The 12054-nt window shown below is 39.7% G+C and overlaps 1 protein-coding gene across 2 annotated transcripts in view; it reads left to right on the plus strand.

Moving 5' to 3' along the window:
• The window catches only part of ctnnd2a (catenin (cadherin-associated protein), delta 2a), a 247700-nt gene that overhangs the window by 219191 nt on the left and 16455 nt on the right, over window positions 1-12054 (plus strand). For both annotated transcript variants that reach the window (XM_084939063.1, XM_084939064.1), the window contains exons 20-21: window positions 3488-3728; window positions 7220-7304. In XM_084939063.1, the coding sequence (XP_084795189.1) occupies window positions 3488-3728; window positions 7220-7304 (326 nt within the window). The remainder of the gene's footprint in view (window positions 1-3487; window positions 3729-7219; window positions 7305-12054) is intronic.

Here is a 12054-nt window from a genome sequence, read left to right on the forward strand (position 1 = left end):
CAAGTCAAAAACCGAAGCAAACAAACGGAAAGCCAGATAATGAGCGTCGTCTCGTTTGAGATGAGATGCGTATTGGTGTGTATGCTTATCTGTACGCGTACGTGTCGTCTTGGTTTGTTGGGTGTGTTTGTGTGTATGGAGGATTTCTGTCTCAGCTCTCACTGATTATCGGGATGCAGCCTCTTCCTCTAACAAGACTGTTATTAGAAGGGTTGGAAATAACGAGGACCTATCCGTTTGATTCTTCAGCATTGCATCCGTCTCAGCGCAATGTATATGTAAGCAAAAACATTTTCTTTCTTTCCTGAGTTTCTATGTCCTTGAGACATTACTTCTGATTGTCTCCATCTTCTACCCTTCCTCTTACAACCTCTTTCCCGCTCTCGTTCCTTATAATCTGCTCACTCACAGTTGGTCCTGAATGCAGTTTTGATGAGACTAAGAAGAACACACCTGTGTATGCAAACATGCACACAAGCAGGTGCACGCTCACAATATGCAAGAATATTTAGGCACATGCTGATGGCATCTTATCAGCACTTCTGTCTATAGGCAGAAAATATTTAGATTAATAGACTCAGATATGCTCTCATTTTGTCATTACTGTTATTACCTGCAGTCAGTCACTTGATAAATTAGTCACTAACTTTATCATACAGTCAGTCACTCAAGGAGTAAATTATCTGTCTGTCAGACAGTGAGTAAATAAGTCATGCAGTCAGGCAGTAAATAATTGAGTCACTCACTCAGAATTTAGTCAGATCATTAAATAAAGCAATTCGCCAGCAAATTAATCAATCATCAGCAAGCAAATCAGTCAAGAATTAGTCTGAGTGATTCAAGTCAGTCAAATAATGAGTCTTCATCTTGGAATGTAGCTTAACTGTGTCTCCACAGCCAAAAAACAGTGACCACTTAACCTCGGTTCAGCCTGCCGGCCTGTGATAACACTTGGCCAATTAACTCTCAACTCTATGCTTACAGATGGATCTGTGTGTGTGTGTGTGTGTGTGTGTGTGTGTGTGTGTGTGTGTGTGTGTGTGTGTGTGTGTGTGTGTGTGTGTGTGTGTGTGTGTGTGTGTGTAAGAGAAAGAAAGTGAGAATATTAAATAAACAGGTGCTTATATAGTGCCTTCTACTACAAGTCTCATTCACCCAAACAAAGACACACACTTGATTTCACATTCATACACTGCTTTTATCCACACTAAAGTACTTTTAGCTGACACACACTCACAATTCAATCGATGCGTCTCAGGGTTCAGTGTCTTGCTCAAGGATACTTTGATACATGGACAGAAGAAGCCGGGGTTCAATCCACCAACGTCCTGACTGCAGAGAACCAACTCTACCACCTGAGCCCCACCCACCCAGCTCTGTGTGCATTTTAAGCGTCGTCATTCGCTGCCTTTGTGAAATCAGAAGTGTGTGACGGAAATGCTTGTTGTGTAAAATCATCATTATTCTTTTTGCACGTGACTGCTCCCTTACAATATCCTGTGCTACGTTATTCTAGGATCTCTCTTTTGTCCGTGTTGCTTTGGTGTTTCAATCCTTCCCAGATCTCGACACCTTGTTAGACATAATATGAGTGAGGGATTTACCGTGAGGCTGTAGGGCCTGCGTGGATATCACTGTGATGCATTGGTCTGGGGAAATCATTCAGTGTAATGTGGAAGAATGTTTGATAAATAGCAAATAAAGAAAAGACGGGAGATGAGAAAAAGATGTTAGGTTCAGACTTTGCTCTAACTTAATTCCACAACTGAAGAAACCAATCTCTTTGCTGTTATAATTTTTTATTATAATTTTTTTTCAGTGAAATTTAATAAATTCAAAACAGAACCACAGATCTGCAAAACACTGGACCTCTGATACAAAGTACTGAGTATTTAGTAGCTTTATACTGTAGCTTTACTTAAAATGAGTTGTTTAGAAGCTTTTTTTTCCAAAACAAAAACCACTTGGTCAAATCCAAAAGCACTTTATTGCAAATTGAGTATTTTGGCCTGAGTTTTCTCTGCTGCCAGAGAGGATGTAATGGCGCACTTGAGGATGATTCAACAGTTGATTTACGCACTAACAGTAGCACTTACTGTTTTCATCTGATCCAGCACCAGTGGGAGACATGCACTTTTATGAATTTTAAAGGGATGCATGAGTCACGTCGGGGAGCCATTCATTATCAAACCTTGTATACAAAGAAAATGGTGCGCTTTGTCGCTTCCAGCAAAACACGTCATATAGGAGGTACGCACTGAGTCATCCGTGTGAAGATGGTCACTTGATTGAAGTGCACCTCTTTGTGAGTGCTGTGGAGCGAAAGGCTAATCCTCGCCTTTCTGATGGTTGACTTTGTTAAAAATTAACCACATTTCATCTTGTTCATTATTCAGTATTCACCCCTGTGTCCACGTTGATTGTTCTTTACATGAAACATGACCTGTGGGGTATGTCTCAGGGGTTCAGCCTGACTCAGGCGTTACTGACGGGTTTTGTGATGGTCAGTGCGTTTCCTACTTTTTGACTGCTGCTCATGTTTGATTCATGCCCACCACCACCTTAGTCAGCACAATCACTCCTCATCTGTTCAATCCCTCAGCTTCTCGTCCTCATCACGTATTTGCTCTGATAACTTTGGATCTCTGATATTGGCCCGTGTCCACAGTCATGTTCATATTTCGCTCCGTAGTGACTTTCTGAATGGAAGATTCAGGAATTATTGTCGACATTTGAATGCACGTCATCGAACATTTCTCATTTAAACGGTATTTTCTGTAATTTCATTCATTCACCTCTCGAGTGTCTCCGTTGTATAAAAGATCCAAGGTTTGATTCCAGTAGGAGACACAAATCTCTTTGGGGTTGTGTTAAGTAAGGCATCCAGTGTAAAGACTCTGCCAAATCAAACATGGGCAGATACGTGCTGTGCAACCCCTTGTGAATAAGGAAGCAGCTGAAAGTAGCTATATCACTTCTCAAGTCTCTTTGAGCTAACTTGCACAAGAACGTTACTGACTTCCTCTGTGGGTGAGCTTAAATTACAAGTATTGTTGGCAGCCTAGATTTTAAATACTTTCATCCCCATCTGTTTCACTTTCTCATAATTCATGTGCTTCCTATCTGACATCTCCTGTACTTCTTAATTACACCCTCTCTCTGTAGCTTCGATCTCACCAGTTCTTTGAATGTCAGTTTTTTAATATGCCAGCCTTTTCCTCGAAATACCAAAAGTTGCCCCTTTTATTGGAATTTCAGCAGTCCTGAAATTAGTGTATGCATAAGAGGATTTGCAATGTGCCCTCTCAAGCTGAAGTTTTATGGAGTTTTTTTTTTTTTTATCTATTAAGTGGTTGCATGTGATATTAACTTAAAAAAAATGTTGTCCACAAAATCCAGTGACTGTCACTCAGACTTGCTTCGAACAAAACTGTGTGAAGATTAAAAGTTAATAAGGATTCCTGTTCCTTTCTTTCATTTTCTCCAGGTAAATATGCAATGAGAGATTTGATCCATCGGTTACCAGGCAGCAGCAACAATAATGCAACCAGCAGTGGGACCTCTGGAACCACAGGCCCTCCCAGCAAGGCCATGTCAGATGACACAGTGACTGCCATCTGTTGCGCACTGCATGAAGTCATCACCAAAAACATGGAAAACGCAAAAGCTCTACGTGATGCCGGTGGCATCGAAAAACTCATCGGCATTGCCCGCAGCAAAGGAGACAAGTGAGTAACTACTAAATTTTAAAAATGAAAATTTAGATATTTGTACTTCTACCAAAAACTGCTTAGCAGTAAACATCGGTTTATTTTACACTATAAGATCTGCATCATGAAATGCCAAAATACCACATCTTCTACAGCACTTTAGATACACTATTATCTAAAGGACAATATGGGACTTATTGTATAAAATGTCTTTATAAAAACGTCCTTAATCTAAAACCTGAGCACCTGTTTAAATTTCTCTTAGCTGTTTGGGATTAGTTGAACCTGATAAATAGCAAAGATTTCTGAACAGAATACATATAACAATAATAAATAAATAAATAAAAATGATAAATACTTGAATAGAAATGATGTCCTGACATCGGGGGGATAGGTTTAGTTTAGCATTCTTTAATATACTGAAGTCCCGTGTAAGAGGCCTGGACATGACATGAAAAGGGCATCCATTTCCCTGAGACCCAAGCACCCTGTGGGAACAACTTCTCTATGAAAAAAAAAACAATGCTGTATTTTTTATTCAACAAATTCAAAAATTCAGGAGTATAAAATCCTCAGGATGAACTAAAGCCAAAACAACAAACAAACAGAACTAAGCATCAACACAAACTCAGATGACCTGCCTGAAAGTAACAAATGAAAAACCATGGACTTACCTCTCTAGTTTAGCAAAGCAGGAGAAAACAAATGGCAGCTCACCCCTTCTTACTCGTCTCCTTCTAGAGACAGATGTAGCCACTTGAATGACAAAGGAAACAAATGATTCTCTGCAGATGGCGGCCATCTTGGCTCCACACCAGTGTTGGTAAAGTTACTTGAAAAAAGTAATCAGTAACAAATTACTGATTACTTCCCCCAAAAAGTAATCCCGTTACTTTACTGATTGCTTATTTTCAAAAGTAATTAATTACTTAGTTACTTAGTTACTTTTTAAAAACACGATTTACACCCTGAATAGGCGATAAAGCAATAAATCTTTCAGCCCAATTCTATTTTTTCTGCATAATCCATCATACAAAATGTAATCAAATGTAAAAGTCTCTTTTTAAAACTTGTTTTATTAGTTTTAATCTTTTAACTTTATGCATCAAGGTCAAAGGAGCTTGCAAAGAAAAACGTCTGGACTTCTTTAAGTTGCTTGAAGACGTTTCACCTCTCATCTGAGAAGCTTCTTCAGTTCTAAAGTCAAATGGCGGAGAGTCCCAGATTTAAACCCAGTGGGAGTTTCCCCCCAAAGAGGGACAAAAGGACCCCCTGATGATCCTCTAATCACCTGAGCCAAGGTGTGAAAATGGGTGTGGGTCCCAATCAGCCAGGGTTTCGGGTGAGCTCATTGTGAAACCTGGCCCCACCTTATCATGCGAATTCCTGAGGTCAGATGGCCCAGGATGTGAGTGGGCATTAAGGCGTCTGGGGAGGGAACTATCAAGTGCTGTTTCACTGTTGTTTGCTGTTTCAAGGGAACTATCAACTTCAACTTCCCTGGTGAACTATCAAGTTCACCAGGGAAGACACAAAGGATAACTGTTTGCCTTTCCTGGACTGCGCTGTGCACATTGAAGAGAAGGCCTCTGCCTCTGCTTCTTCCACCGCAGAAGTGAATCTTTCGAACCTTTGGCGAAAGATGATGCTGTGCTTTAGACATCTCGGGATTTAGACACTGGCAAAACACAGTTTTTCTTCAAGCACAAGAAAGGAGAATAACCAAAAAGTGAAAACTAACTGAATTATGCAAGGTAGACTGTTCAAAGAAAACAAACACACAGTATATGACAAATACTACCATTAATACTTCATCCTTTGGTAGATGCTTGATTTAAAATGCATTACAGTAGTTTTCTTGAAATGGTTTATCACATGGAAGAAAACAATACTGTAAATATTTTTTTCTATAACATGGTACATTGTTTGATTTGTTCTAATGTTAATATTAATATCTAAAATTTGAATACTGTCATCAAAACATGCAAAAGTAAAAGATTTAGATTGCTCTGCATTAATTTTTTTCCTCAGGTTAACACAACTAGATCTTAATAACAAGTAGCTTAAATCCAAGAAGGCCTCAGTATTTTATTGTTACCTGTCACAACATCATTCAGTCATGATTCAATTTAGGTTGTCATTAACAACCAGTGCCTTAATGTGGTTACACATCCATCATTCATACATAACTGCGTCCGCCTTCCCTATCACCCTTCATCTGCAAAAAAGACAGCTGGAGAACAACAAGCAAGATGCAGCCAATATATATTTCCATGGGAGACTGGGCAGGGTGTTCTGCGTAGCTGCTATGGCAACCAGTAGGTCAGGAGTTGCTATGACACCAGAACGTTATCAGACGGAGGTCAAAGGATGATTTATTGTTATGGTAAGGGACTCTGCCTATTTAGGGAACTGTGCTCAAGGGCACCATTACCGAGAGGGTTGAGGTACTGAAAGAAACCTCCACAAATGCAAATTTCATGGTGAGTGTAGTTATCTGCTAATAGCCAACATATCTTTATTTTCTTGGGGAAGGTAAGCTGAGAATAAATGTTAATTATCAGCAGTACCAATCACACAATTACACACTGGATTGGGATAATACCCCTTACACTACAACTATAAGAAGCACTTAATGGCTGTTTATAAACAGAAACAACTCCCAACTATTCCAAAAACGATCATGTCGATAAATGCTGGGTTAAAACCAACATGTCAAACAAATAGCAACATGATTTTTGCAGTCCCCAAATTTCGTTTTCATTTTCTGAAGATTTGCATGTTGCATCTTGCAGCGACTTTTAATAAACCTGTGCTTTTCCTGCTCTTACATGTCAAAATGTCGGCTGTGTAATCGTAATCTGGTAATGATCAAAATCATTTTACGATGCTGTTTAAATACCAGTACTCCCAGCGTTCACTGAAGACTCTTTGCTGTAAAAAAAACGAAACAAAAAAACCACTGGAATTTAAATATTTTTTTCATGATCTAACATCGAGGTTCTGCAAGCTGTTTCCTGGGAATCACTGTAGTCATGTGAAACTAATGCTAATGCAGTGGTTTACTGGTGATACCATTGTTACATTGTTCAGTCGTCCAAACTCTTCTTGCTCTTTTTAGTGTGAAATTGTAAAACTCAGAGTGAAGCTTGTTTTGACAACGATTTTTGTTTTGGGCAAATTGAAAATGAACATCCTTCTGCTTCCCGCTGGAGCCATTAGGAGGGCAGGCCTTATGAACTGACTCTGACTAGAGTCATTTTTCATCTGAGTGGCAGAGGTGGGACCATTAGCATGGTAGAGTGGGTCATTTCAAACTCATCTGAAAACTGTTTGCGTGCAATGAAACTTTTTCTCTGTTGAAAAGAGCAATGGTGTTCTTATTCTTAAAGCTTTCACAAGTGCTCCTGGCCTGCACACTTTTTGTGCAGCTGGTAAAAAATAAGGGACAGCATGACTATGATGTGAGGTCAATTTGAAATAATCCTTCTGTCTCTGTCTCTATGCAGACACTCAGCAAAGGTGGTAAAGGCAGCTTCTCAAGTCCTCAGCAGTATGTGGCAGTACAGAGACCTGCGCTCTCTCTACAAGAAGGTAGGTGTCATTGAAAATAAGTACAGGTGCTTTTGTGGTGTGTTCATGATTTACAGAAAAGTAAAATCTATTTTAGATAACCTTATATCCTGTTATCATAGAAGAACAGCAAGTACAGACAAAATAATGTATTTGTGGAGTTAGCTGATTTGACATTGTTCAAGCATTCTGTTAATATTTATTTAAAATATTGCAGTGGATGCAATAGGATGCACAAAAAAATGAAATGTGCAAATGTTCACAGTGTTAAGTGTAAGAAACCGTGCAGAGTGCAAGGATAAAAGTCTAGAAGAAATGTGTGTTATTGTAGGTGTGTATGAGGGAGGAGGGGGACCAGGTGCAGAAAGAAAAAAGTTATTTAGGCAGAGGAGAAACATTTGCATCCATGGTGGGGTGGATCAGCCCTGATCTTTCCCATCTGCCTTGCGGTCCTGAAAGTGTGCAGGTCCCGAAGCGATGACAGATTACACCTAATTACCTTCTAAGCAGAACGATGCACTGGAGTCTGCCTTTGTCCTTGGTATTGGCAATGTTGTGGTGCCAAAGGAAGTGAAAAATGGTCTTGGACTTATTCTGTAGACATTTTTTTCCAGCAGGTTAAACTTCTTCTGTTGTTGTATGAATTAAATCTGAGAGCGTGACAGGGAGCTGATCTTTAGCTCCTCATAAAGCCCTGGGTGGCGATGGTCCCAGGAAGCTGGGGGACAACTGTGGATTCATACAGAATGATGGGGACAGTTGGGAAGTTCTTGAAATCTGCAACTATGTCCACGATTAGCACTGAGCTCCACACCAGGTCATCTTCAAACTTCACGAGCTTTAGCATTCAGGAGCAGACTGGTGACCCTGCAGTTGTAAAGGTGCAGCTGTGTAGAGCAGAGGGTAGTGATGCATTATCTGCATCCCATTAATCATCTCCCAGCTAGCCAAACAAGGAAACTAGTTATTTTCAATTTAGTCAGTTACATGTGAGTTATGTGAAACAATTTTGTAGCATTACACTGAAGCAGGCATGCTTTAAATAAATACAAATGGACCCCAGAATTGGCACAGTGACAACTTATTCTGCTAATTTGTGCCTGACAACAATAAAGAGAATCATTATTATTATCATCATTAATCTTTATTATTTTTCTCATTAGTGCTGTAATATTTCAGTCACCTTCAACCCATCTGCTTTTAATCAAAATGGTAATGTTTAGATTCCCACCCACACATTAATTCTGGTGCTCACATCACTAGTAGAGAGGAAAGAACGCCACCTTAGGAGGAACCTGTGATGATCTGTGTTTTCCCAGCTTCATGTGCTCTGTGGTGTCAGGCACACTCAGCAGGGACAGCTTGTTATGCAGTGGAGCAGGATGATGGTTAATTAAAAACTGAGCTGAACTCCACGGACAGTACCCTGGCGTGGATTCACCGGGTGAAGGTGCTGAACAATGAAGTGTAGGGTCACATTGTATTTTAATGGGTTGGTAGTCATCATGTCCTGTGGTCTCTGTTTTTTGTTTTGTTTTGTTTGTTTGTTTGGTTTGGGTTTTTTTTTGGGGGGGGGGAACAATTGTGCAGGCCTTGAAACAGGTTGACACATGGATTGTCTCTAGTGAGGTATAAAGACCTCTTTAAGTTGGATGGAGACATGGAGTCGGGCCCAGCTGCTTTGTGGGGGTTTGTCTCTTGAAGAGTCTGTTAACATCTCTCTCCAGGAAAAGATGTCTCTTTCTCTCCAGGAAAGAGACAACCATGTGTTAGGGGAGGAGAGGACTGCTGTGTGGTAGGCAGCTGTGGAGAGGCCCACGACCTGTTTTAGTGGGAAAGGTAGAGCTGGTGGGCTAGCGCTGATGGATGGTTTAGAGGGGAACGTGTCAGGCACGTCCCATCATTCAGGTCTTCGGCTGGGTGCAAGCTGTTAGTGGAATGTGAGGCTTTAAGCTTGCAGCTTGTGATCTGTCTCAATTCTTTTCAGACAGAAGCAGAGTTTTGCCGATAATAGCCATTTAACTTCTTGCACAGCTGCACCATCTCAGCCCTCATCCTGAACACGTGTCTTGCAGACATAGAGTGTCGCTCTCCTGTTCTAAGCTTAGCCTGGTTCTGTATCCAACCATATATTGCCAATGCTCCCCATAAGTGACCACTGTCAGTCAGCTGTTTGTTTAGTTAATAATTGCAAAAGATTTATTCGTAACAGGGAACAAATTTTAATAAACCCGAACCCTTGATCACTACAGTGAGGCGATCTAGTGGTGTGTGTGTTATGCTTTGGGAAATAGTCTTTTCCAGGATGGTAATACTTATCCTTATCCAGGGAGTTTTGGGCCAACATGTTAATGAACATTCCCACGAACTGACACGCAAAAAGTCATTGTGGCTATTTACTTTTTTGTCGACACCGAGGACTGTTAATGTCCTAATGCTGTGAGTTATGGACGTCCAAATTGCTCATAGTTTTAAATTATGAATGACGGGATCGTTATCCAAAAACCATATATTGAAATTTGTTTGTTTGTTTCTCTAATACACTCCCAGAGACTTAAGAAATCAATTCTACGTGACTTCATATTGTTTTGTTTTTCTCTTTGGTTTAATAATCAGTCTAAGTGGAGGCTATATTAATTGTGTGCTGGTTGTATTCAGAAGCTTGACTCTATCAGTGCACCAATGTGACTTACAGATAATGGACTTGCACATGGATAAGATTAAAGGTACTTTGTAGGTAATTGAGCAAAGTAGCTCTCCTTCTAAACAGACTCAAGGTTGCCATATTTATTCAACAATGTTTGTCTTGGTCTTTGCACGTTTGTCTTTAGGAGTGTGACGCTGTAGGTGTCTCTTTATAAATGTAAAGATTTTACGTGTGCATGTATTTGTGTAGCCAAGTGCTGAAGTGTGTGGATCCCTCGGGAAATGTTTTTGCAGATGAAGTTGGCTCATGATCATTGTTGGTCAAGTTACTTGAAAAAAGTAATCGGTAACTAATTACTGATTATTTCCCCAAAAAAGTAATCCCGTTACTTTACTGATTACTTATTTTCAAAAGTAATTAATTACTTAGTTACTTAGTTACTTAGTTACTTTTTAAAAACACGATTTACAACCTGAATAGGTGATAAAGCGATAGATCTTTCAGCCCAATTCTACTTTTTCTACTTAATCCATCATACAAAATGTAATCAAATGGAAAAGTCCCTTTTTAAAACTTGTTTTATCAGTTTTAATCTTTTAACTTTATGCATCAAGCAAAAATTTAATTATATGCAACATTCTCTGACTGGAAGAAATTTGTTTAATATTTAAACCTATTTTCTGCACATTCCAGCACATAAAATATTTTTTTGTGTGTGTTTACACTCACTCTTTCAAATAGATGCAAGTAAAACACAGCAGAAAATAAATAAAGTCAAAGACTAGGGGTCCTTTTGCTCTATTTTCACCTGTAAAGCAGGAGTGGTGTAGGCGGAGGTTTACCCTGGTGCAGGTGTGCCGCAGCGGTCAGTGGAAGAATCCGCGAGTTTCTCTGTGAATTTCCCATTAGGTCATAGCGCACTCGGTGTTTGCTTGGAAGTTTAGGGGTTTTTTTCGCTGTAAAAAGAAGTTTTCTTCCCACGCACAACGGACGCTAATGTTTTTGTCACTTTTTATGGAATCAAACTTAAAGTAAGGTCAGTACTTCCACGCTTTAAACGCTGCACGCTCATACTCTCTTCGCACTCGATATATGATCCATTGTTGACCTGCACACAGCTGTTTTCACGAAAGTCGCACTCGCTTACGTCACTGTCATGAGACATTCTCGCAAAAAAATCAAGGTTTTAGTAACGCAGTAACGCAGCGTTCCTACGTGAAAGTAACGGTAATCTAATTACCGTTTTTGCAATAGTAATCCCTTACTTTACTCGTTACTTGAAAAAAGTAATCGGATTACAGCAGAGATGGGCAGTAACGCGTTACTTGTAACGCGTTACTGCCCATCTCTGCTCATGATTAGTCAGCTTTTTTGTGGGGTGTTCATGTATGTGTGCGTTAGTCTGTGTGAGTTCCCTTTCAGGTAGATACGTCCCAACAAATAATAGGATTTTCAGCTGGACTCCGACACAACTGAGCAACAGCATTTATACAGAACAAAAGGATATTTTCTGTTAGACTCTAGTCTAGTGTGTTTTTGTTTGTGTTCTTTGAAGCTACACACTCACACACAAACACACTCAACATCAATGTCATTTAGATCATCTTGCGCACTGAATGGTGTTAATGCCGCTAGTGCAGCAGTTAATTTGCAGCTCAAATGAAGAAAAAGGAAAATTTGATTATTGTTGTGTTTGTGTAACTCTTGAAGACACAGAGTTTTGTTTGCGACAAATGCGATTAAAACCCACTACCTCCTTCTCTAGCTTTTTTTGTTTGAAATGAAAAAGTGCAGCACACTCTTGAAACTTGATTAAAAGTAATAACAGATGTTCTGTTCCTTTCACTTGTCAGTAATGAGTGTTGTTGAGTGAATATCTGCCACCAAGGTTATCTGCCATTGAGCACAATAAAGCTTTAGAGGCGTAATCAGCGAGTTTCAGTTCACTGTGAGAAATTTTAAGTTACTCATTCCACAGAGGTGTCCTTGGCTTTGAATGTGTCTTTTTCATCTTTTGCAAAAAGAAAAGAATGAAGCAGATGATGTATTTCAGCTGCTGAAGGCAATTGTATGTTTTCTTCCATTTCATAGGTAAATACTTACCTATGTTTATATGGTAAAGGC

This window comes from Perissodus microlepis, chromosome 9 (assembly GCF_051167445.1).
Source record: "Perissodus microlepis isolate ML-2025 ecotype Zambia chromosome 9, ASM5116744v1, whole genome shotgun sequence".
NCBI lineage: Eukaryota > Metazoa > Chordata > Actinopteri > Cichliformes > Cichlidae > Perissodus > Perissodus microlepis.